Genomic DNA, 27304 nt, shown 5'->3' with positions numbered 1-27304 from the left:
CGCGGCTGAGCTGTTGTTGCTCCTAGACGTTTCCACTTCACAATAACAGCACTTACAGTTGACCGGAGCAGCTCTATCAGGGCAGAAATTTGACGAACTGACTTGTTGGAATGGTGGCATCCAATGACGGTGCCACATTGAAAGTCACTGAGCTCTTCAGTACGGCCCATTCTACTGCCAATGTTTGTCTATGGAGATTGCATGGCAGTGTGCTTGATTATATATACCTGTCAGCAATGGTTGTGGCTGAAATAACCGAAAACACTAATTAGAAGGGGTGGCCACATACTTTTGGTCATGTCGTGTATGTTTGCTTTAAAAATGTTTTTCTTTAAAACTTGTCCGATCGATGCAAAACCTTAAACATAGGGGGGACTCCCCATGGAGAATATTTTATTGCTAACTCTGACATTGCTTCAAAAAGGGGACCGAAAAACAACAACAACCACGGTTCCCGAAAAAGGCCAACCCCCGCTTTGCGGGGAAAATGGCCTCTAAAGGTGGTTATTTTATATATATTTTAACTCTGACATCATAGATCACACGGTATGGCAGCCAAAGGAAAAAAAATTGGCATCATTTTCTCCGAAACCGCTCAAGGAAAAAAAATGTAACTTAGCATATGTCATCAACTCCCCATGGGGTATGTTGGGTGATAATGATGACATCATTGGTGACATCGTATTCCAGCCATAATTGGTTGAATTTAAATCCTTATCCAAAAATCTGAAACTCCATATATTTGATCTACTAGGACGTGCCCGTACGTGGGTGCCCGTTCCTTGCCAAAAAAACCGCGTGGCAGTAACGACCACAGAACCCCCCCCTCTATTTACATGAAATGGTTTGGTCCATTCGCAAAGCCAAAGCGAACGACCACAGAACCCCCCCCTCTATTTACATGAAATGGTTTGGTCCATTCGCAAAGCCAAAGCGAACGGCTTGCGAATACGGTGACCATACCTTGGGAACCGCTTGTCCGATTAATTTCAAACCTTGAAAAGGCACATCCTCGGGTCCCCAGCAATATACCTGGCAAGTTTCAAGTATATCGGACCCGTGGTTGTCGAGAAAGAGCGGTCACAGACAAACACACAGACACACATACACACAGAGATAACTGGAATTATAGATAGACTAGGACGTGCCCGTACGTGGGTGCCCGTTCCTTGCCAAAAAAAACCGCGTGGCAGTAACGACCACAGAACCCCCCCCCTCTATTTACATGAAATGGTTTGGTCCATTCGCAAAGCCAGTAACGACCACAGAACCCCCCCCCCCCCTCTATTTACATGAAATGGTTTGGTCCATTCGCAAAGCCAAAGCGAACGGCTTGTGAGAACGGTGACCATACCTTGGGAACCACTTGTCCGATTAATTTCAAACCTTGAAAAGGCACATCCTCGGGCCCCCAGCAATATACCTGGCAAGTTTCAAGTATATCGGACCGGTAGTTGTCGAGAAACAGCGGTCACAGACAAACACACACACACACACACACAGACACACATACACACAGAGATTACTGGAATTATAGATAGATGACCTGTCGTGCGGGAAGAATTAAATTTATGACTTCATAGGTCACATGGTATTGGCTTAGTGGTTAGGGTGCCGGCTTGGGATCCTAGGATCCTGGGTTTGAATCCCGGTCGATCGCTGAATTAACGCCAGTGGGGGTTCACTCAGCCTGTCATCCTTCCGAGGTCGGCAAATTGAGTACCAGTTCACTGGTAATTCCCTGCGTGCCGCAAGAAGCGACTAACAGGGTTGGTGGCAGGAAGGGCACCTGGCCATAAACCATTCCTTCAAAAAGGGGACCACAGTGCCCAAAAAAGGCCAACCCCCATTCTGCTGGGAAAATGGCCTCTAAAGGCGGTTCCATAGGTCACATGGTATGGCAGTCCCATTTTATTAAAGGGAAAAATTGGACATAATTTTCTCTGAAACCACTCAACAAAAATATTTAAGCTTGACATATGTTATCAACTACTAATGGGGTATATAGTCTGATAATGTCATTGGTGAAGTGGTATTCCAGCCATAATTGGTTGAATTTTCATATTTATCGAAAAATCTGAAACTTCATAAATAACTGATCTATGATCCGATGTGAGTGAAATTTTAAATTTATGACGTACATATCCCATGCCAAGAAACTATGTGACATAATCGGGTGCATATAGCTATATGGGCCATAACATCAGTGGGCCATAATAGTAGCGTGTTCAGTTAACGATGGTATATTTGTTCAGAATTAGCGGGCGAGGTGAAACTATGCTTTCTCGGAGTGATGTTCTATTTAGTAGATGTACTCATTGTAATGGCACGTAATCTTTTTTTTATCCCTGTTTGTCTGTTTGTGTGCAGGATATCTCAAAAATTGTTGACGCATTCAGATGAAATTTGGTGGAAAGCTTGGGTGTATGACAAGGACGAATTTATTAGATTTTGGTGAAGATCTTCTTTTGGTGAATTTTTAAAAGTGATTCTTCTCCCCTGAGAGATTGGGCTAAAATGATTTAGCATGATGTCAAAAAAGTTGTGGACGGATTCGGACGAAACTTATTGGATAGGTTGGTGTATGACAAGGAAGAATTTGTCCCATTTTACTGAAGATCTGGATCCGATAATTTTTTAAATTGATTCTTCATCATTGAGTGACAGAGCTAACTACTATATATAGCACAATATTTGAAAAAGTTCCAGACGGATTCGGTTGGAACTTGGTGGACAAGTTGGGTGTGTGACAAGGAAGAAATGATTCGATTTTGGTGAAATATGAATCCAGATACGAGGATTTAATTTTTTTTTTTTTTAAGTGATTCTTCACCATTGAGAAATAGGTCCAAAAATATATATAGCACGACATCTCAAAAAGTGGTGGATGGATTATGACAACTTGGTGGATGAGTTGGTTAGAATGTTAGATGACAAGAACAATCCGATTTGATTTTGGTTCAGGTCAGCAGATCCGTCCTATCAGTGGGATACAAAACATAAACTGTACAGCCTGGCAGAGGTATGTGCTCTACCAAGTACTGTTCTAGTTACCTCCACCACCAAAGGTGGATGTCCACAGTGTCTGTTCGTTTGTCTGTCCGTTTGTCCGTTTGTTTGTGAACAAGATATCTCAAAAAGTTGTGGACGGATTCGGACGAAATTTGGCAGAGATGTTAGCGTATATGACAAGGACGAAATAATTGGATTTTGCTGATGATCCGGATTCGGATCCGGCTAGTAGAATTTTTTAAGTGATACTTCACCATTGAGAGATAGGGCCAAAAACTATACATTGCGGGATATCTCAAAAAGTTGTGGACGGATTTGGACGAAACCTGGCGGACCGGTTGTGTGTGTGACAAGGAAGAATCGATTCGATTTTGGTGAATATCTGAATATGGATTCGGATATGAGAGTTATTTAATTTTTAAGTGATTCTTCACCATTGGGAGATTGGGCCAACAACGATACATAGCAGGATATCTCAAGTTATGGATGGATTTGGACGAAACTTGTTGGACAGGTTGTGTGTGTGACAAGGAAGAATCGATTCAATTTTGGTGAAGATTCGGATCTGGATCCAGCTAGTAGAATATTTTATGTGATTCTTCACCATTGAGTGATATGGCCAACCAGGCGGAGGTATGCTCTCTACTGAGTGCCGTTCTAGTTCCAATTGTGATATGGATATTTTTACTTGTTAATTCCAATTGTGAAATGTATATTCTGGCTGCTACCCGTCTTCCTCCACATTTTCTCCAACTCCAGGAACCTAACCCCCTTTTTCCTTTTTCCCCTTGGTTCTATCTATTGCGGTTTTAAATATCACTTCATTTCTCAGGACCGTAACCGCTGCGATATTTAAGGGTTTACTGTACATACATGTACCGGTAGCACATTTCACTCGATCTGCATATCGATCGAGACCAAGTCAATGTCGTCCCTGTTTAGCGCACTATTGTCTCTTAGAGCCTCGGTGCTGCCGAAGCAGTTTCTTGCCAAGCTTATATAGATTATAATTATCATTAACATTACGATTTCAATAGTACATAATTAATAGACATTTTCATGTTACTTGTGGACAAAAAAAAAAAAACCGACCCAAATGCAATACCATCTCCTCTGCCATGTGTAAAACAAATCACTTCTGTGATTTGTCAACTTCAAATGTCAACTTCAACTGTCAACTTTGTCAAATCAAATCAACTTCTGTCCTGGAAGTCCTTGGTGTCCTTGTGTTTTATACTTCTCCCTCCCCCCCCCCCTTCCCACGCCTCCGCCCCCCAAGCCCTCTCCCTTCGACACATCTCCCTGCTCTCAAATGTTGTGTTTGTGTGCTTCCCCTTCTCTCCCCATCTTGTTTTTCCGCTCCCTCTTTTTATATATATTTTGTTTGTCTGGTTGATTTGTTTGTGAAGTAAATGTTAGCTCTTTCACGAGCCTTTCACGATACAAAAAAAAAAAAAAAAAAAAATCACATCCCTCGAAGTGTAGTAAAATCTAAGGAAGCACGATAGACAGAGCGACATGTACTTTAGAACCAGTGGCAATCCATCAGACTATTCATAGAATTAGAATGCACTGCAAATTAAAAGATGAATTCATTGCGAGAATAGGAATATTCAGCCACACCCCATAAGTAGTTCACCCTGTACAATCCCCCACATCTCCACCTCTCCCCCTTTTCTCCCGGTACAAGTATTTATTGTAACCCTGATTACTCATTTTAAAATTAATGTATAATTGTTCAATCAATTGGGTTATAAAGTATTTTTATTCTTATAGAAAAGGGAGGCTGAACTCTTTGGACCCTTTCCGTTTCCTGTCTTCCTGGATCTGCCCCATGTCCTGATAGAATAGATGTTACCATACAATCTTTGATTTAGGGCATTTTGGGCACGATTGTTTCTTCTTTTTAGCTCACCTGGAACATGGTTCCGGGGGGCATATGGGATGGCGCATCATCCATCCGTCAGTCCATCAGTCCGTAAACATTTGCAACGTCTTCTCCGAAACTACTGATGCGATTATGACCAAACTTGGCTGAAATTATACTTGGTATGTTGCAACTCAAATCTGTTCACAGCATTTTTTAAAATTGCGGTCCAAGGGGGTCCATGTGGATCCAGGTTTGACCCCCCAAAATAGGTATTTGCTTTCTTCTCTGAAACTACACACACTATTGCAATGAAACTTGACCACAACCTTCATCACCTGCGATGTACCAAAGTTTGTTCACGGCACTAAGAAAATCGAGGTCAAAAGGGGAGGGGGCGAGGGATTGCTGTCCCCCAAATCATATATTTGCTCTCTTCTCCGAAACTAAACACACAATATTGATGAAACTTGGTCACAACCTTCATCAACCGTGATGTACCAAAGTTTGTTTGCTGCACTAGAAAAATCCGGGTCTAACCGGGGGGGGGGGGGGGGGCAGTTTGGGTGGGGTGGGGTGAGGGAGGGCAAGGGGTGGGTTGCCCTACAAAATAGTTTTTTTTTTTCTGTTTGTTCATTCAAAGTCTTATATGATTACGTTAGAATGAGTCTACATGCTGCCCTGTCTCCTAGCAACCATTGAAATTGGTTTAAAATATCATGATACTGTTTAAATACCCTTTGTTGGTGTAGTATACTGCTTTATTCTATTGGGTGAGCGTCCAGGGTTATTGCCCCTATTTATTATGGTCATGTCAATTCGACGTTGCATTTTCGTGCCAATTCCAAGTTGTTCTGAAGTCACGAGTATTATTTTGGCAAAGGTTACATCAGGTTGTTTGCCATTGCCTTTCAATGCAGGGTTAGTGTTAATTTAATGTTCTCTTCTAAATTATGGCCTCATTATACAGCAATGTCCTACGTACAATGCACCAGATGGAATCTTTATCTAAATCCTGTTCAGTAAAAAAAAAAAAAAATTTATGAGTAGCTAACATTTATTTTAACTTTAGGCAATAACGACATGGCTTGTATTCATGTTGTATGTGCAGGGTTGTGATGTCTCCTTCAAATGATGTGAATACGGAGGAATTCAAGAGCACAGCTGTTTTTGACAGCATAAAAGAAAAGTTGAAGCAGGTACCTTGCACTGGCTCCTCATCATGTTATGATTACCTTCCAGAAGTACCTGGTGTTGCCTGGGAAAATTCAATGAAATACATATTGTCGTGTTCCTGGCGATTAAAATCTTTCCCAGGAACGAATAGCCGAGCAAGCTTCAACTCCAAGGCACTGTTCAAATGCGGACTTGATATACGCGGGGGATGAACGGGGAGTGGAGGGATGAAGGGTCTTACCTGTGGTCCGCCGGCAGTTCCCAAACCTGCAAAAAATAACTCACACGAAAACGGATTTTAAAATGTACAAAAATAACAAAAGGATTTATTAAAAGAAAATACTGATAACAACAAAAGCGCGACGGTAAAACTAAATTCCTATGGGGTCCTCCACACCAGACTTAAACACAGACAAAGGGATAAAATAACATTGGATAAAATAAAGATGTGTGGTTATTAAGTGGGACTTATCACAGATCGGCTCATGTGGTCTCGTCAGTCTGCAAACGGGTCCTGAAGGTCCGTGCATGGGAACACGCCTTGGCGCGAAGTAGGCCTCGCTGCGCCCTTGTTCTTTATGCCGCGCCTCATCACGCTGCAGCCCAGCAGCACTCGTCCACATGTCGTTTCCGCCTGGGAAACTGCAGCTTTCCGTCCGCAGGTCTTCCGCCTCACGTCCACCAGCAAAGTCCCGGAATACAGCCGCTGCGATGATTTCCCACCAATTTTCCCAAAGCCATTTCCCACCAAAGTCTGGAACCAAGCGGGGCAAAAGTCCGTCAGCTCGTTCTTTTCTCGGCCAACCTCTCACGTCATCGGTGCTTCTCCTCCAATCCCCGCAGGCCAACACCACAGGCTTAGCTCTCCACCACTCAACACACAGTCCGCCTGTCAATCAAAACCCTGACCAATGGTGTCTCCTTGAGGTGTGGCTTTTGGCCTGCCTGACCCTGTGGTGATGTAGCTGGTTGCCGTGCCATCGGCAGTGCTCAGAACTGGCTTCCGGTTGGTTTTTATTGTTATTTAAAGCAGTTAATGGGAAATTCCTGCTCTACGTGTCTAATGCGGTGCCATAAGGGACATAGGGATAAATCACCGAGGGAAAGACATACAGGGAATTAACATAATCCCTGAGCTAGTTAACATGCCCCATTCCTCATAATGGGGACGAAGATACACCTTAATTCACCATTCGGGCGAAACAAATTCCTTACTTATTACATGTGGTGGTTCTTCTTCTTCACGACATTCGGAGCATGCTAATTTATACATTCTACCTGTACTACAGTAATCACTACCCCACAAATATAGCAATATTTAAATATTTCCTGCATGACAATCACAAAACATACTACTCATTCGCTCCCGGGAAAAAAACCCAGGCAGTGCATAAGCAATATTCTCACTTGAGGCCTGAACCCGGAGGTGTTATAGTAAACCTTTGTAAAGCAATCCTTTCAATAACCCCCCATTCAAAACGTATTACACATGAGTCCGACCATAAAATTACCATCGGGAAATGTTGGAAGGATTTCAAAATAGCACACTGCATCAGCACCATCAATGACTCACTGGAAGAAGTGAAAGTCTCCACCATCAACGCATGCTGGCAAAACCTATGGCCAAAACTAGTCAATAACTTCAGTGGTTTTCCCCACACTACGGAAGAGAGGCAGAAAATTACTGGGTTGGCACAGGAGATTAGAGGGGAAGGCTTCGACGATATAGAGTCCGAGGATTTGGAGGAGCTCATTGCCTTGTATGGGGAGGAGCTGACTGAGGAGGAGTTTGAGGCCATCCTCAAGGATTCTGAGGAGAAGGGGGGGGGGGCGAGCCCGGGAAAGGCGAGTCCGGGCATGCCCGGGAAAGGCGAGACTGAGCGTCTCCGGGCGGTCTGGGCGAGCCCGGCACAGCGATCGCTCCGTGGTTGCGTCCTCGGCAGGTGTAAGGCGATTGTGTATGTTCAGCGGCAACCGCGAAACACGCCCCCCCAGAATCGACTTGCACCGGCAGGGTCAATTTAAGGGGGGTCCTGATGACCCGGCCGAAGCGACCCCTGGAGGGTCGTGGGGGGGGGGGGAGGGGTCCGGTGTGGGGGTGGGTGGTCGAGCGGGAGGCACCGTGGACGGGGGGCGGCCTCGCCGCGGAAGAAGGGCCAACCGAGGTGGTTGGTCGATGTCCACGTGCGCCGGCTTGAGGCGGTCCACCGAAATCCGGTCCGGCCTGCCGCCGACGTCGATGATGAAGGACTTGTCGTCCCATCGCAGGACCCAAAAGGGTCCGTCGTACGGCGGCCTGAGTGGCCCCCGGTGTGCGTCATGATGCACAAAAACGTACTCCGCTGTGCGAAGCGCTGGGGGGACGTAGGACTGGGGTCACCGTGGTGGGACGTTGGCACGGGGGCAAACCGTCGGGCGGTCTCCTGGAGGTCCGAGCGCTGGCGAGCTGCGGACCATGGACTGGTAGCGTCGGGCACGAATTCGCCCGGGACGCGTAGCGGCTGGCCGTAGACCAGCTCGGCGGTGGATGCCCGGAGGTCCTCCTTGGGGGCCGTGCGGAGGCCCAAAAGGACCCACGGTAGCCGGTCGGTCCAGCCGCCGTCCTGAAGGCCGGCCATGAGCGCGGCCTTCATGGAACGGTGGAACCGCTCGCACAACCCGTTGGCTTGGGGGTGGTAGGCCGTGGTACGGTGGAGCCTGACCCCCAGGTTGCGGGCGACCGCGCCACACAGCTCGGAGGTGAACTGCGGCCCGCGGTCCGAAGAGATGTCCGCCGGTGCGCCGAAACGGGCGACCCAGGTGGCGATGAAAGCCTGCGCCACGTCGGCGGTGGTGGTGGAGATGAGGGGAACGGCCTCCAGCCACCTGGTGGTCCTGTCCACCATGGTGAGCAGGTGTGTGAAACCCCGTGATGGGGGGAGGGGGCCCACCAGGTCCACGTTGACGTGGTCGAAACGCCGTTCGGGCACGGTGAAAGGTGCCAGCGGAGCCTGGGTGTGTCGGTGGAACTTGGCCTGTTGGCAGGCCGTGCAGGTGCTGGTCCAATCGCGGACATCCCGTCGAAGGCCGTGCCAGACGAATCGCGCCTACACCAGCTTCTGGGAAGCTTTCCGGCCCGGGTGGGAAAGGCCGTGGAGGGAGGCGAAGATGCGGCGTTGCCAGGTAACGGGCACGATGGGGCGAGGCTGGCCTTGGGAGACGTCGCAGAGCAGGACAGTGTCCGCGAAGGGGACGTCGGCCAGGCGGAGGCCTGTGTCCGCCGCCCGGAGGGCTTGCACCGTGGTGTCGGTGGTCTGGTCAGCCGCCATAAGCGCGAAGTCCACGCCGAGGTGGACCGCGTTCGCGCTGGCCCGAGAAAGACAGTCGGCCACGGCGTTGTCTTTGCCGGCGACGTGCCGGATGTCCGTGGTAAACTCCGACACGGCGGAGAGGTGGCGCTGCTGGCGGGCCGACCACGGCTCCGTGACTTTGGCCATTGCGTAGACCAACGGCTTGTGGTCGACGAAAGCCGTGAAGGGTCGGCCCTCCAGGAGGTGGCGGAAATGGGGAACGGCCAGGTGTAGACCGAGGAGCTCGCGGTCAAACGTACTATATTTGAGCTCGTTCGGCCGGAGTTGCCGGCTGAAAAAAAGCGAGTGGCTGCCAAACCCCGTTCACCCATTGCTCATGTACGGCGCCCACCGCGTAGTCGGAGGCATCCGTGGTGAGGGCGATGGGAGCGTTGAGCACCGGGTGAGCGAGCAGTGTTGCGTCGGCGAGGGCCCGCTTTGAGCTTGTAAATGCCGCGTCCATGGCTGCGGACCAGACGACGTCGTGTTTGGCCGGCTTGCCCCGGATGGCTTCGTAGAGGGGCCGCATGAGCTGAGCAGCGCGGGGCATGAAGCGGTGATAGAAATTCACCATTCCGAGGAACTCCTGCAGGGCCTTGATGGAGCGGGGACGCGGAAACGCGGTGATGGCCTCGACCTTGGTAGGCAGTGGCATGGCCCCGTTCTTGGTGATGTGGTGGCCCAAATAATCAACGGCCGTCGTGCCGAAGTGGCATTTGGCCGGGTTGACGATTAGGCCGTGCTCGCTGAGGCGCCCGAACAGTGTTCGGAGGTGGAGGAGGTGCTCGGCCCGGGACGCGCTGGCGACGAGGATGTCGTCCAGGTAGACGAAGAGGAACGGGAGGTCGCGCAGCACGCCGTCCATCAAGCGCTGGAACGCCTGAGCCGCGTTCTTGAGGCCAAATGGCATTCGAAGGAATTCGAATAAGCCGAACGGCGTGATGACGGCCGTTTTTGGGACGTCGGCCGGCGGTGGTATCCCCGTATCAAATCGGTCTTCTAAAAAATGACCCGTCCTGCCAAACGGACGGAGAAGTCTTGAATGTGCGGGATCGGATACCTGTCGGGGGTGGTAATGTCGTTAAGGCGGCGGTAGTCGCCACATGGGCGCCAGCTGCCCCCCGGCTTCGGTACAATGTGTAGTGGCGAAGCCCACGCGCTATCGGAGCGTCGCACGATGCCGAGGTGTTCCAAAGCGTCGAACTCGGCTTTGGCCACGGCGAGCTTGGGTGGGTCGAGGCGGCGGGCTCTGGCGTAGACCGGCGGGCCCGTAGTTGGTATGTGGTGCTCGATACCATGTCGTACCGCAACGGCCGAAAACGTCGGCCGCGTGAGGGCCGGGAACTTGAGGCGTGAGGGCCGGGAACACGGGAACGTGAGGGCGGGAAAAGCAGGCGAGCAAACTCGTTCGCCGCCGGGAGGGCGCATGCTAGCTCGGTCGGCACGGAGCTGCTCAACGTGCATGCCAGGGAGCTGAAGGTCTCGGCGTTGACGAGGCGACGCCGTTTGACGTCAACCAGCAGCCTGTGTGCGCAGAGGAAGTCGGTGCCCAGCAGAGCCATGGGCACGCTTGCGGTCACAAAAGTCCAATGAAAGCGCTGGCTGCCGAAGCAGAGGGTGACGTTGTGCGGGCCGAAGGTGCGGATGGCCGATCCGTTGGCCGCCACCAAGGAGGGGCCGCAAACCGCGGACTGCCTGTCCTGATCGGAGGCGGGTATGACACTCAGTTGGGCGCCGGTGTCACACAGGAAGCGCCGTCCGGACGCTTTGTCCCTGATAAAAAGTAAGTTGCCAGTGTGGCCGGCACTCATGGCTGGTAATGAATGCCGGCCAGGCCGTTTTCCGACTTGTCGAAAGTGCACGGGGGTCGGCATGTCCGGGCCTTTTGTCCGAACCTGGCATGGTAGTAACACCACGCCTGGTCAGGTGGAGGCCCCGGTCATCGTGTTGGAGGCGGTCGGCGTGGCGTAGCGGCCGCCAATTGCGCCGGCAGTTCGGCCGCCGACCGTGTCGGGTGCTCGGGCGCCATGGGCGTTGCTTCGGACGGCGGCGGGCTCCAGGTCGCTGCCCCGATGGGTTGGCCTGCCGAGGAGATCTTGTCGGCTTCCCTGGCGAGGGCGCGGGGATCCGTGATCTGCGTGCTTGCCAGGGCGAGGCGTACCTGGCTAGGCAGCTGACGGAGGAACAGCTCTTGAAAAAGAAAATCCGGGGCATGCTCCCCGAGCAACGAGAGCATGTAATCCATTCGCTCGGACGGGCGCGTGTCGCCGAGCTCGGGCAGGTCGAGCAGGCGCCGTGCGCGTTCCGCCGATGAGAGGGCGAAAGCGTCGAGGAGGAGCTTCTTGATCGCGCCGTACTTGTCAGCGGCTGGCGGGTGCTGGAGGAGGCTGAGGGCGCGGGCCGCGGTGGCTGAGCCGAGTGCTGCTACCACATGATGGAAGCGGGTGTCGTCGGCGGTGATGCCTCGCAGGGCGAACTGGGAGTCCGCCTGGGCGAACCAAACCGCCGCGTGAGCCTCCCAGAAGGTAGGCAGTTTGAGGGCAATTGCCGTGTCCATGTCGGTAGGTCACCAATGAAGGAGCTGTGCTCCAACTCGAATCGAAAGAATGGACGCGACAAAAAGCTGGAATTCGTCCGAGTTTCTTTATTGCATCAAATCAACTCGGGTAAAACTGAAAAGCCCGTTTATCGGGCAGCATTATATACCAGCACTCGAATATCTCATGCCGGAGCGTTTGCCCTTAAAAGGCGCGACTGGGCGTGTCCGGGAGACCTGGGCGAGTCTGGACATGCCTGGGAACGGCGAGACTGGGTGTCGCCGGACAGGTCGGGCGTGCTTGGACATGCCCGGGAACGGCGAGACTGGGTGTCGCCGGACGGGCCGGGCGAGCCCGGGAAAGGCGAGTCCGGGCATGCCAGGGAAAGGCGAGACTGAGCGTCTCCGGGCGGTCTGGGCGAGCCCGGCACAGCGATCGCTCCGTGGTTGCGTCCTCGGCAGGTGTAAGGCGATTGTGTATGTTCAGCGGCAACCGCTACAGGATGATGTTTTGCTCTTGCACAAGGAGCTACACAGAAACCTGCAGCACTTGGCAAAACAGCTCTCCATTGCCCGTTTAATTCACTCCAGCCCCTCCACCTCAACATCATCAGCACCCTCATTTGCATCCCCTCAGCACCCTCACTTGCATCCCCTTCAGCGCCCTCACCTGCATCCCCTTCGGTGCATGACTCATCTGCACCCTCACCTGCATCCCCTTCATCTCCTTCACCTGCATACTCTTCAGAGGAGTTCACTGGATTCTAACTCATCACATCAAACGTTATATCATATCTGGGATACAAATTGGAAAAGTACCTGCTGTTGTTGTTGTTTCTTCTATTTGTAAGCATTTTATATGAAACTGTAATCATGTGCATCTGTGTTCGTGAAATTTTAAAACTTTCCCATGTGAATCACGAACCGCCGGGAATCTATTCCCCTTTTTCCCATTGAAACAATGCCCCGACATTCCTGGATTCGACATACGCAGCATTTTTCATTAATGTATCCACCGCAAATGTCGGGGTCATATTGTATATTATTCCATGACCTGATAACACCTTAACTTTCCTTTGAATGCACACCCCATGATGCCACCTGCCTGGCTGTACACATCTGTTAAAGCCTCTCCATATTTTGAGATGGGAGAAGGTGGACTGTTCAATTATTTTTTTGTTATTGTGTGCAGGAGGGAAAACAGCTTGTTGGAAAAGTTGGAGCTGTGTTTGCTTTCCATGTAACTAACGGTCCGGGTGGGAAGGAAAGCCGATGGGTGGTTGATTTGAAGAATGGCAGTGGCTCGGTGGACCCGGTTTCAAATGATAAACGTAAGCAAATGTGCATTGACTTCCTGTTGGACGTTGCTTCATACGTGCCTCCTTGAATTTCTTCAAAGCTCCGCTTTCCGGACTAGATCCGTCTTGTCTTTCTGTTATTGTTTCATCCCTGTGTTAATTGTGCTTTCTTCCAATTCCATTGTCTTAATCGCACCTTGTTGGTGTGGATTATGAAATTCCGTATCCTTGAGTCCCAACAGCTTACGCCCAAGGCCTCAGTTTTAGTGGACGTGCCAATTCTGTCTCTAATCTGACATTTGCCTCATTCAGCATATCTTTATGCTTTGTGTTATCCTGTCACGCTCCTCAACTTTCTATTTAATTTCCCACTCTTCGCTTCCAAAAAAAATACCAAAAAAACCCATTTCACTGAAAAATAAATCACAAACTCGATGTGCCTGTCACATGGTCCTTCCTTCGGTCATTATTTGTCCCTTCCATTCTCAATATCTCATAACAACTAATATTCCTCCTAATTGAACTAACTTCCTTCTTGCTTTTAAAAAGCTTTTATCCACTTTATACGATACTTCATTGGCTACATCTCTCCATCAGGAACATCCCACATGTCCTTATTCATCATCTTGAGCTCTCCTCTTCTTCCTGCAGTTTCTTTCTCAAACCTATTAATCGCAAATGCTCGGTCCATGAACCATCTTCCATATGTACAGCATGTTTTTTCTCCTCATTTCACTTCACCCCCCTCATGATATCTGTCTTTGTGTATCTGAATTGGGGATCATTAGTAGTCCGATCTGCAAAGGTTGCTTACACATGATCGTCAACTCCCCTGCACATCCATTAACCCTGTCAAACTCCTCCACCCCAGTACCCTCCCCCTGGTCATCACCTTCATGTCCACATCCTCCCACCTCCACCCCTTCACTCTGTTCCCCAAATCAGCGTTCCTCCACCTCAGGTCCCCCCTCTGAATGCCCATGCCCTGTCTCTTCCCAGCTTCCCCTTTGCCCCACCCGCTCCCAGCTTCCCCCTCACCCAGCTCCTTCTAATTTGCTGGAGTATGCTTCCCCTCCATCCGTTCCATCAAGTGACACCACAACCGACAGTGCTCGTGAAAAGGACAAATGCCTCAATTATGTTTGCTTCCAAATATTTTGTCTCCAACCCCTCACTCGCTGTACCCATCATACCCAGTCATACCCATCCGCTCCCTTACTTTTTGTCCTTTTCACCTGAGAAGATAGGCATGTTTTTGGCAATGTTTGACTCTGAATCTGCAACTGCTCATGTCTTAAAGAGAAGTACGGTATACGTTTTTTAAGAGAAGTACGTGTTTCTTAAAAACCTGCTCTGCTGCTCTTGCATAGCCTCTTTCTGCGGTGTTCGCCCTTCCATTTTCTCTATGTCATCTTCCGTCTGCTCTAAAGTCAGCTAACACTACTGTGTCACATAAACATGGTGCAAAAACAATTTTAATGTACATAAAGAGTATTAATTGACTGACAAATACTGACCGACTTATTCTACTGTCATAGCCAATGCATGGGTCTCGATAGGATCCTCTCATCTCTCCCTATCAAGGCTGGAGTGCCCCAAGTGCAGTGTGCTGGGCCCATCCTATCCCCAATCTTGATCAACGATTTTCTGACTCTGAAAAATCCCCTTTATCTCTTTGCTGATGACTCCACACTCTGCAGTAACATCCCTCATCCTTCAGATAGGCAGGCAGCAGCCTCTTCCCTCTCTGTGGACATTGATAGAATGACGAGCTGGTCCCACACTTGGAATATTCAATCCTGACAAATCACACACTCACTCTATCTCCCTGGAAAAATGTGTCTGGTGAACCCTCCTTTCGACTTCCTTTACAATCCTCTGCCAGTAATCCCCATCTGGTGAAACTCCCAAAATCAGACTCGCTGTTCACCTCCACTCATTCATACCCCCTCTCTCCCCCCCCCCCCCCTCCATCCTCCCCACACTTAGAACCAACTTCCTCCGTCTCTTCAATTTCATTCTTCCTTTTAGGACTGTAATACGGCTGATCACTACCTTCTTAGGTCATCGCCCATCCACAACTGTGATACGTTCTACCCCTATTAACCCTCCCCAAGCCTACCTCTTTCCAGGTTTCCAGTTTTTCTTTCCCCATTGTGATTGTGTTTTTGGCTCTATCCACCTTGTCTTCCCCTTGCTCTCATTATTCCCCACGTCCCTCATCCCTCCAAGTCTCCCTCTTTTTTATCCCTCAAACCTACATTTGGTGTGTTCCCATGCATGCCCCTCTTCCTACTGCTCTTTTCATTGTGTTACATCCTAGTCTGTTCTGTTACATCCTAGTCTGTTCTGTTACATCCTAGTCTGTTCGGTGTTCCCCTCCTCCATGAGCCTCGGCTCTGTAGACCAAAAATATATTAACTCATCCTCTCATTACCTTCGCCTGAGGAGAGGGTATTGCATTTGGGTCCGTTTGTCTGTTTGTCCGCACAGAATAAATATGATTTTCTCTGCAACCGTTGGTCCGATTGACAGGAAATTTTCACCGTAGGTGCAACTCCACCTGTATAATTTTAAAATTATAATTATGACCTCACGTCACGTGGTGCGGGCGCCATCTTGGAAAAAACAAAAAAATTTGCACCTCCATATCTCCGAAAGCGCTGGATAGAAAAAAATTGACACATGGCTCATTGTAAAGAACTCTCCATGGGGAATAAAATATGTTAATGATGGCGTCATAGGTGCCTCCATTATGACATCATAATTCAACAAGTACAAAACTTCATCCAATCAAGATGAAATTTCTTGAGCGTCATCTAGGGATAAATTGGTGGCGAAAAATAATAATAATGATGACGTCATCGGTCACGTGGTTCGGCCGCCATATTTGCTTTTAACACAAAAGCCTTAAAACCACTGAAAACACATCCTGGCGAGGGTTTGCAATCTCTGATAGCTTTTTCTTGTTTACCTAATGTTTTGCACTCATTTGTTGAACACTTGGTTTCTTTGCAGCAAGATCATTTTTTTTCTACCCTTTTCCTGCCACCCCTGGTAGGGAGTTCTGCTGATTGCACTATTATTGTGGCTGACTCCGACCTGCCTGAGATATTGATGGGAAAGATGAATCCACAAGTGGTGAGATTAAGCATTTGTTACACAACTGAAACAAACCATCTCACCTGAACGCAATAATCTTGGCTAATCTTTTTTTTCAATCCCACAGCAAACAAAATGTCCATTCAAATAAATTGGAACCTGAAATGATGTTATTGTAGAAATGGCCATCAAGTGGTGTGTGTAGCAATGCATGTACAGCAAGGATATTATTACATTAAAAATTATTTTTTTAAAGTGACGTTCTCATTGAGACTTGATGGTGCGGTGAAGGGGGAGATGTAAAATTGATGAACAATGTTGCAAAGTGGTTTCTCTAAGCAGGAGCAAGAGTAATGCAGTGATAATTGTGCTTAAACAGGATATAATTTGAATGTTTTTCTCAATTTTATTTTACTGGCATATGGTTTTGACATGCATCACTGTCATTTTGGGGTTTTTTCGTGACTACATATACTTCAGGCATTCATGAAAGGAAAGCTGAAGATTGAGGGTAAGATGGCGGCTGCCTTCAAACTTCAACATCTTCGGTTGCGGACGCCCAAAGCTCGACTGTAAGCTTCAAGCCTCGAAACCCAACATAATCCAAACCATTCGTTTTGTAAGGCTCGTTTTATCTTACCAGCTTGAGTGTTTAATAGACCAGTGGATATAGGATGTTGATTTAAAATGTTGATACGGTTCATATCAATTTAATGGCGGACAACCTTGCACTTGATTATAATAAATCACCTCGATTTGATGTGTGCATTGCATTCAAAATTTTTTTAAAGAGGAGTTGTTTTTTTGTGCGATTTGATTTGTTTTTTCTTGTTTTTTTTTGTGATTGATGTTGGCTCTTACACGGTCCTCGATCTTGTATCCAAAAAAACCAAAAAAAACATTAAATGCCAATTTAATAATGGTTCTTCATTGCTTTTGTGGCATTATTTAGATTTCTCTCTGATGTGCCATACCTTTCGCAGAGCGTCAGTGTCGTCGAGGCAGTTTCCTGAGCAAGGGTGGTTTGCCATTGCCTTCCCAGCAGTAGTTAGGGAAGGAATTTGGAATTTGTTCATGGTGCCGGCGATAGCTCGCCTGCTCTTCACGAAGCTGTTTAATGTCCACTAACTAATGTCAGCAGACAGGACGCCCATTTAATGCCCATCCAAGAAGCGACACATATTGATGATACACCCTGCCAGTGGAACACCGGGATGACAGTTTGTAGCTGGACTGAGGTTCAAACCCAGGCTAGACATCTTGGAGGTGAGTGTGCGTAACCCTAGGTAGCATTATTTAGAGCTCTCTAAAAATATATGTTTTTAGATGATGGCTTTGGATAAAATTCACCTGAGAAATAGTTACCAGTCAATCAGTTTCTAATTTTGAGCTCCAATAACCACGGTCCCTGAAAAAGGCCAACCCCTGCTTGCGGGGAAAAATGGCCTCTAAAGGTGTTTTTTTATTTTAATTTTAATACCAGGAAATCCCCAGAAAATGCTTTCCACCAGTTAAGGTCTTACTGTGAGACAAAATCCTTATTAAAGTCAGTCCTTTCTAATGTCCCAATGCATTACCCAAGTCCTTATGGTTCATGAAAAAGTTATTGTCGGTCAAATGACACCATTTATGTACATTAAAATGGAGCCACCGTATACCCGAAACTTCAGGTAACCAGGACACTTATTAATCAGATGGCATAAGGCACCAATTTCCAGTTCAAATAATTGCCCGTACAATTCTGGGTCTCAAATGTGTCTCATTGAGACACATCTCTAAATGTGTCATTTGGAAAACTGTGAATATCATTAACAGATTTAATAGGTAGAAAATGGTCTCATTGCTCATTTAAAGACCATCATGTCCCACAAGGAGGGGTTAATGGAGTCTTGACAAGGTTTTGTCTTTGGAACCTCCTCCTGGATGATTTCAACTGTACCAGCCGTGCCCAAAATTAGCTTAAAGAACTAGAATTGCTCTCAAAGGCACGTGTGCATCTGCATCAGCGAACAGGTAAGACCAACCAACCACCTTAGGGCAGAGTCCGCAAGGAGAAGCTGATGTTACACACTAAACATCAGCTTCTTGCTTCCCATGGTGGTTGGCATAATTCAATCAGCGTCCTGTTGATTTTATCCAATGACCAAAATTAACCTTGTTGCATTCATCATGAAGTGGAAGAATACGAGCAGCACCACCCTTGTCTACTAATCTTCCAAACCATTGAAAATCATCTTAAAATGGAAGATCATCTTGCAATAGATTACACTGGTCAACAAAATTTAAAAAGTTTTATGGTTCTAGTATATTTTAAGGTGGTTCTAACCAACATGAACCTGTAGATTTCGATTATGAAATCCAATTTTCACGAGCACATCCAGTTTTTGAGAACCAGTATACCATAGGAACACCACTTCATTTGAAATTCACAAACCTCTTGTTGACCCTGAGAAGGTATTCTTACCACCATTTCATTTGAAACTTGGTTTGATGAAGAACTTTGTGAAGCCCATGGATCAAGATGGTGCTGGCTTCCACTACTTGCTAATGAAGTTCCAAGGCATCGTATCTGAGGCCAAAGTAAACGCGGGTGTTTTCAATGGTCCTCAAATTCGTCTTGTACTCACTAATCAGGACTTTGTAGCGAGACTATCTGAGCTGGAAAGCATTGCTTGGGATTGCTTTGTGGCTCTTGCTAACAATTACCTTGGAAATTTTCGAGCACCAAATTATGAAGAGCTTTTGGACAAGATGTTGAAGAGTTACCAGGCGTTCGGTGCTCGAATGTCACTCAAGATACATTTCTTCCATTCTCATCTGGACTTCTTTCCACAAAATCTTGGTGATGTCAGTGATGAACATGGAGAAAGGTTTCACCAGGGAATTGCCATCATGGAGACTCGATATCAAGGCCGATTCAATCCAAACATGATGGGCGACTACTGTTGGACTTTACAGCGTGAAAGTGATTGCTCCTACAAACGCAAAAGTAAAGTTCAGAAGCACTTTTAATGTGATGAAAATAAAAACTTAAAGTTCATATTATTTTTTGTGATATTTTATAAAGTTCATATTATTTTTGGAGATGTACATTTTTTTTATGTGATGTAAATAAAAACTTTAAGTTCATATTATTTTTTGTGACAATAAATAGACTTATTGAGACTTAATCAAGAAATTCGCATGCTCTAAAGATTTTTTTTCCCACACTTATTATGTACTACGTCAAGGTTACGTGATGGCGAAATTTTAACGTCACGTTCGGATTTGTGGGCACCAAATTAGTTAGAAACAGTTGAAAAGAAGTCAGAACCAATTTGGCTGTTGACCAGTATGTTGGTTGTTGCAGATGTTACTTTCATCGCATCAAACCATGATCTGATGAATAAGTTCGAGTTTTGGGATGTCAGGCAATCATTAAGTACAAACTCGTTGACTTCCAGAAATCTGTTTGACACAGAACACGAGAGTCGCATCAAATGAGCCTTAACGGAGGAAGTAATGAACTTTTCTTTACCAACAAGCTTATTCGCTTGAACATTCTTTCATTCTGGATGGGTTTTCTCTGAAGTTTGAATCATTGGAAGCTCCCGCGATTAAGCTACTCCGAGGGCCTTTCACTCACTCACCGCAGGCAGGTTGGTGGTCTTTCTGTCTTCTACCAACTCTTCTCCGGCCTTGCTCCCCCAGCTCTCTCTGTGCTCTGTCCCCCAAATATTCCTACAGGTCGCACAAGATCTGCCTGCAACCCTCTTATGGTTAAACTGCCAAAATCAAGACTCTCTGCTTACCTTCACTCCTTCATTCCTCTTTTCTCCCGCCTTGGGAACAAACTCCCTCACTCTCTTCAATCCCACTCCACCCTCCAGGTCTTTAAAACAGCTGTTCACCACCATCTCTTATCTTCCCCCATCCAAAACCCTAATCTTTTCTACCCCTGCTAATTTCACCCCAGATCCACTTTTTTTTTGAAATACCAACTTCTTTCCTGGAAGTCCTTGTAGTGTCCTTGTGTTTAATACTTCTCACCCCCACCCCCCCCCCCCCTTTCCCACGCCTCCTCCCCCCCAAGCCCTCTCCCTCCCACAGACCTCCCGATGTCCCTGCTCTCAAATGTGTTTGTGCTTCCCCTTCTCTCCCCATCTTGTCTACCACTCCCCTTATTATATGTTTTGTGTGTCTGTTTGATTTTTTGTGTGATAAATGTTAGCTTTCACGAGCCTCGATCCTTTATAAAAAAAAGAAACTGCAGAATTTTAAAATAATTATGACATCATAGGTCACGTGGTTTGGCCGCCATCTTGGAAAAATCGAAAAACTTTGCACCTCTATATCTCGGAAAGCGCTGAATAGAAAAAATTGAGACATGGCTCATGGTAAAAAACTCTCCATGTGGAATAAAATATGTTAATGTTGTTATAGGTGCCTCCATTATGACGTCATAATTCGACAAGCACAAAACTTCATCCAATCAAGATGAAATTTCTTTAGTGCCATGTCGGCATAAACTGGTGGAGAAAAATAATAATAATGATGTCATCGATCACGTGGTTCGGCCGCCATCTTGGAAAAACCGAAAAAATTTGCACCTCTATATCTCCGAAAGCGCTGAATAGAAAAAATTGAGACATGGCTCATTGTAAAGAACTCTGCATGGGGAATAAAATATGTGAATGATGATGTCATAGGTGCCTCCATTATGACGTCATAATTCGACAAGTACAAAACTTCATCCGATCAAGATGAAATTTATTGAGCATAATCTAGGAATAAATTAGTTTAGAAAAAAAATAATGATGACGTCATCAGTCACGTAGTTTGGCCGCCATATTTGTTTTAACACAAAAGCCTTCAAAACCACTAAAAATACATCCTGGCGAGGGTTTGCAATCTCAGATTGCTCTTTTTCTTGTTCTATCTGTGTCGTCGTCGTTCATATGCAGCACAAGGCTGCATGGTGGTATCATTGGCTGAGTGTGCAGCTGTGCCACTGATGCAGTTCCCTCTCGGTTAGGGCAATAATTTGGCCATGATGCTGGCGATACTCGCCTACTACTCACAAAGGACACCATGGGATCTTTAATGTCCATCAACGAATGCAGGTAGATGGGATGCCCATTTAACGTCCATCTGAAGGACAGCGCACACATTGATGATTCACCCTTCGTGTGTAACACCTGGATGACAGTTTATACCTGCAGCATATTCCAGGTATCCCAGTCTGGTATCCTTGCCATGCCCAGCAAATGTTAAAACCACGTCACACCCTTTAACTTCATGGAACATTTGAAGGCATGGGATTTCAGGTCCAACGCAAGCAGGTCAGCGGCCAAGTTACAGAAACTTCTGCCTCTTCCAAATGACAACCATAGTTCATCATCGGCTGCAGGTGACAGCACCATCATCATGGACAATACCACAACATCGGTATCAACAGTACATATGAATATTGTTGCAGATGCTGGGTTCGTCGACGTACTAAGGGGGGGTTTATGCCCTGTTACCCCTCGAGCTCCGGTTCCACTGAGGCCGCCGACTGCGAGTGACTAAGCTCGTGATTGACGGATTGCTAAGCAATTCCGATTGCCAACCTCCCAGCCATGCGCCGAAGAGTTTGCTGATCAATTAATCCCAAATACCTTCAAGACACGCGGCCGAAGAGCTCGGGGATCGAACCCTCGCTTTCACACACCTTATTGCATGCCGAGCGGATTTGCACGGTGTGGAAAGCGGTGTTGCCTCATGTGATTTACGAACCTGATTCAAGCCAAATTCGGTCTCGGATGATGCGAGGCCAATGGCGAAAAGACGTACTCGAACAGGTTTGAAAGTAACAACAAAAATGTACAGCCTTTTATTTAGAAGGCACAGAGCAACAGAGACGAAGATGCAATCTTATCAATCCTTACCTAATAATAAACCCCACAGGCACCTTCACACTCTCACACACACAGGGGATGACACACCGGTTATTCTCGTACTGATGGTGCTATGCAGGGACTGACTCGAAGGTGGCCATTTGGTCTGGTGTGCGCAGCGCGCAGCTCGATCCTCGATCCGGACGTGCAGCCTGGATGAGGTAAGGTCCGAAGGACGAACCGCCGCCTCAAAGTCAGCACGGACGAACTTCAGCACAGGTTGGACAAGCTGCAACGTAGGCAGGGCTAGATTCAGCACAGGTGGGACGACCAGCTTCAAGATGAGTCGCGTTAGGGGCCAACGCTTGCAGGTCCACCAGATCAGAGCGAGAGATCGGCGAAGAGCGATGGGTGTCGGGCGTCGACACAAAAAGCAAGAGAAGTCTCGTCGGCGAAGCAAAATGCAAGAGGCGTGTTGTCGGCGATGCAAAATCAAGAGGCTGGAAATGCGATGGGCGGCGGTTTTTATCAGACCCGAAAAGCATCCAGAATGTTCCACAGCCTCCCATTGGCTGAGGTTGGTCACGTGCTGGCCTTCAATCCCTCCTCCCCCAATGAAGGTTTCAGTCCTCCTTCCCTCTTTCATTCGGGGAGGTTTCACAACCAATTGGTCACTTGCTGGTGACGTGCCCCCGACCCCTCATTGGTCACGTGGGCCTGTTCTTTTGGCCACGCCTTCCTGCACATTAAACATGTCTTCCCTTAACCACACGAAGGTTTGAAATCCTGCCTACTCGCAACGCATATTGGTGTGGATTATTACACAATGGGAAGGAGCTAATCTTTACATTCAATAAGAAATAACTAACTACTGCAGTAGGGCGGGTCATACTCAGGTGCCAAAATCAATCTGAAGGAAATCCTAACATGAGGGGTGTCTATATTATGTGTTTTTTTTATGGGGAATTCAAATATGAGTTTATTTTTTGGATAGGATAACTCTAACCTACATCAATTTGTATTTCTAAATTGCCAATTTTACCCTTTCGAACCCCTTTATAAGATATTAAAAGATATAAGGGAAATCATTCATATTGACACAGCCAAATCAAATGTACATATTTATTAACAGGTGAACTGTATGTATATCACTGGTTACAATTACAAAGATCAATCTCCTTACTTCTTGAACTTTACCAAGTTGCACAAGTCCTGCTTTGACTCATTCTTGGACATCAGCCTCCTGCTGGTCTCCTGAGCCCTGATGCCTCCATCCCTCTTTTCCTGTGAGAAGTACTTAGCAGAAGCCTCAGTCACCATTTTAACAACCCTCTCAATGTTTTGTGTGTGGCAAAGCCAGTTGAGCACCTCCATGGGGGTGTTGATGAAGTTCTTCACCTCCGAGGTGCTTAGGGAGCAGGTGAGAGGTGGCTCTGACACACCTTCTGACCAGCTGATCAAGTTACCAATGCTGAAGCATCACAGTTGATGTCAGGTGTCTTTCTGGTCCTGACAGAGGAGTCCCCCAGCTGAGTGTCTGGGTCCCCCTCTCCCCTGATGGCCAGGATTCTCTCCACCCCCTCAGTCCTCTCCTTCTGATCCTCAGAGCACAGCAGTGTTTGGAGGATGGCTTCACTGTGGGCATACCAAGCAGATCTTCTCACAGTCGGCATCACAAGGTCCAGCACCTCCTTCCTCTGGGACTTGAGGCAGTCTAGCTGAAACAAGATGTGCCTAGGCCCTTCGATCCAGGAGTGCTTGACTTTCACGTTGAACCAACATGGATAATACACTCCAATGATGAATTCCACAATGAATTGCAGATTCTTCCGGTTCTTTCCTTTCAGTCCATGCTTTGACACCCAGAGCCTGAGAAGTCTGTTCGCTGTGGTGAGCCAGTGGCTGTGGTTTACTGGTCCAATCTCCACTAGAGCCAGCCTTGCAGGAAGCACTCCATCCCTGATTGCACAGACAATTTTATAGCCATAGTGTTGATCAGTTGAGAGATCTTCAATGGCCTTGTCAGACAGCTTGATCAGTGGAGGGCCAACAAAGATCCGGGTGAAGTTTGCATTGATATCCAAGTCTGTAGCAGAAGCAAGGAGCTTTCCTATTGGCCCGGAAAATGTGTTGTCTGACAGAGTAGGGCCATCAAGGTGAACAATGAGATGGCGCAGGGGAAGTTCACCAGTGTGCAGGTTGCACATGAACCAGACCAGCTTTCTCCCCAGGTGCAGCTCCAGCTTCCGCATTACTCCAGCTTTCACACCAGTGTTGACATTTGTTGAGTCTCCTCCAATGGCCCACAAGGTCTTATCAAAACCCCTCTCTTTCAGCCAGGCAAACAGGACCTTAGCAATCTGCTCCGCATGTGACTCCTCTTTAGTTGCTTTCTCTGGGGTAAAGTGGAACAGATAGTAGCTACCAGGCTCACTAACAACAGTATAGTGTTCTTCCTTGATCTTTGCAGGAAAAGATTGGTCATTGCCCTCAGCTTCCATCATCACATTGGTCAGGTCAATCCACCCATCAAAGAGGATGCAGGAGATCCCCCCCTACTCCCTGCACTTCTCATCAAACTCTTCCCCCAGCTCTGTCATCAACTTCTCCTGTGCTCTATTGACCTTGTTCTTATCAATCACTTTACTTGTATTGTCTTCTGTGATGATTCCTGCATCAATCAGAGCTGCAGTTGCTATCGCTGCAGTTGGCCTCAGCCCTATGCCATACCTTACACTAGCAAGGGCAATGTTTGGAATCTCATCATAGTTTTTCTGGACCTTTGCTGAAGCTGCAGGCTCAGTGTCAGTTTCAGGGAAGAGCTCAACTTCAGTGACAAACTCATCTTCAGCACCACTTCTCTCCAATTCCAGATCCTCATCACCATCTGACAAAAATCTCTCAACATCCTTCCTGGCTGCCTTCTCTGCTGCTGCAGCATTTTCCTCCTTGCCCCTTCTCCTTTTCTCTGCATTCTTTTTATTTTCCTGCCTTTCCAATGTCCTCACCTGTCTCTTGTGCTCTGGCAGATCAGGGCTCCCCATTTGGTGGGGTCCTTTACTTCCAACCTTCTTTTTCTGTCCCTTAATGTAGGCAAGATCTTTCACAGGAATCATTTTCTCTCTGCTGCAGGAACAGTTAATGTGGGCTTGGATCACACAGCCCTCACCGGCCTCACAGCCTCCCCCCTCACAACTGGTAATCTGACACTTGCAAGTCAAAATATCAAATAGCTTGTCTAACTTGACAATGAACCTCTCTTTGGCATCAAGTTTGCCCTTCCCAAGAGAAAACTTCACTGCCTGATTCCAGACCTCCTTGAGCTTGGACATGATGGTCACCTTTTCATTGATAACAGGAGGCTTGAAAAGAGCATTAGCTTTGCTCCACTGACAAATCAGACCAGGGTAGATGTCAGACACGGGCTGGTCCACTGGGTAGTTCCTCCTGTCATCTTCACTTTGCTCCCTCAAGTAGATGCCATACCTCAGGATATCCCTCACAGTTGGCAGTTCAGACACCAACAGCTCCTGCCCAGTGCCAACAAGATTACTTAAATGAGAACTTGATTTCATCCTTGTTCTGACTTGAGCCATTTTTAGTAGTTCACACTGAAATAAAAACAATAATACACAGGTAAGTATCCACTACAGACAGATATTAAGGTATTACACAGGTATTACAGAAAACCATCAAAATATTCACTTCACAGGTCACTATTTTCCTTCACATGTAACTCAGGCTAGCAATAGGTAAGTACACAAATCAATTAACAAATATAATATAAAACAAGGTAATTTACATCTAAAATTATTATCTATTTGTTCCTCAGGTTCCTTATCAAAAACGTACTTACTGGCAATGCCATAAGAAGAGAAGAGAAGATGGATGGATAAGGATTGCCAACCTCCTCAACATCGAGCTTTCAGCAACAAGATGGCTACAACTGCCGTCCCAACAGGAAGTTACCAAAATAAAAGCCCGAACTTCAAAATAAAAAACTTCTCTTTTTTCCAGAAGAATAGCAAAATAATCAAAAATTTAATAATAATCAACTGCAAATTGATGTAGGTTAGGGTTATCAGAATTTTTCAAAAACCTCAGATTTGTGTTCTACACACCAAAATACGTAATATGAACACCCCTCTCGATTGATTTCCAAAAAAAAAAAAGTATGGCCCGCCCTACTACTGCAGGCTACATGTTGTCGTGCAATTAACTATCGGGGGTTTGCCTTTATGGCAGAACCGCAATAATATGTAATGACCATGATGTTGTGATGACCATGATGTGATACATGCAGTACCATACAGGTGTCTGCCTCTTCATTGTTGCATGGGCAAGTGAGTAAAGACCAGGTTGTAGTGATTTACTGAGCACCTGCTCCTCATCTGTGACAAGTTATTTGTCCGCTTTGTCAAATGACTGGATTTAAGTGTCTTTGAGAGGAAGCTACTGAAAAATGTTAACTTATTGCGACTTATAACATCATCCAGTGGCTTGGTTCTTTCTATCAGGTGCTCTTTTATCACGTGTGTGTGTGTGTGTGTGTGTGTGTGTGTGTGTGTGTGTGTGTGTGTGTGTGTGTGTGTGTCCGTGTGTGTGTGTGTCCGTGTGTGTGTGTGTCCGTGTGTGTCCGGGGCATAACCTTTTTATCATTTGACCTATTGTCATCAAATTTCACCAAAGCTTTATTATGATCATACAGAGAGGGAAAACTCATAATTTTGTCAACAAGTCAAAGGTCAGTGTTACATAAAATCATTTATTTTCATCCAATTGACCTGAAATATAAATTTGCCATTTGAGTTTTGTCATTAAATTTTCAACAAAGCTTCATTATGAGGATATGGAGAAGGCAAATTAATAATTTGGTCAAAAGGTCAAGGGTCAGCTTCACATAAAATCATCAATTCCCATTGGATTGACCTGAAATTTTTAGAATTTCCATATCGGGTCACTGGATTGGTTCACTAATCAAAAGATATGAGCCGATTGTTGTTGTTTTTTTTTTAGATCAAAAGGTCAGAGGTGAAGGTCACATAAAATCGTCAGTTTTTGTCCAATCGATCTGAAATTTTAAGACTTTGCATATTGGGTCACAGAATTGGTTCATCAATCAAAAG

At 46.8% G+C, this 27304-nt stretch overlaps 2 protein-coding genes across 12 annotated transcripts in view; one reads left to right on the top strand and one right to left on the bottom strand.

Moving 5' to 3' along the window:
- SCP2 (sterol carrier protein 2) overlaps positions 1 to 17245 on the top strand; it is an 87834-nt gene extending 70589 nt beyond the window's left edge. For all 11 annotated transcript variants that reach the window (XM_078776095.1, XM_078776096.1, XM_078776101.1 and 8 more), the window contains 4 exons: positions 5991 to 6078; positions 13113 to 13251; positions 16280 to 16359; positions 16801 to 17245. In XM_078776095.1, coding sequence (XP_078632221.1) covers positions 5991 to 6078; positions 13113 to 13251; positions 16280 to 16359; positions 16801 to 16896 — 403 coding nt within the window. In that variant the 3' untranslated portion in view covers positions 16897 to 17245. The remainder of the gene's footprint in view (positions 1 to 5990; positions 6079 to 13112; positions 13252 to 16279; positions 16360 to 16800) is intronic.
- Positions 1 to 27304, bottom strand: part of UROC1 (urocanate hydratase 1) — a 369204-nt gene that overhangs the window by 238200 nt on the left and 103700 nt on the right. The gene's annotated exons all lie outside the window — the stretch shown is intronic.

Source organism: Myxine glutinosa, chromosome 4 (genome assembly GCF_964187855.1).
Source record: "Myxine glutinosa chromosome 4, kmMyxGlut1.1, whole genome shotgun sequence".
Classification (NCBI taxonomy): domain Eukaryota; kingdom Metazoa; phylum Chordata; class Myxini; order Myxiniformes; family Myxinidae; genus Myxine; species Myxine glutinosa.
This window is presented reverse-complemented; position numbering and strand designations above follow the sequence as displayed.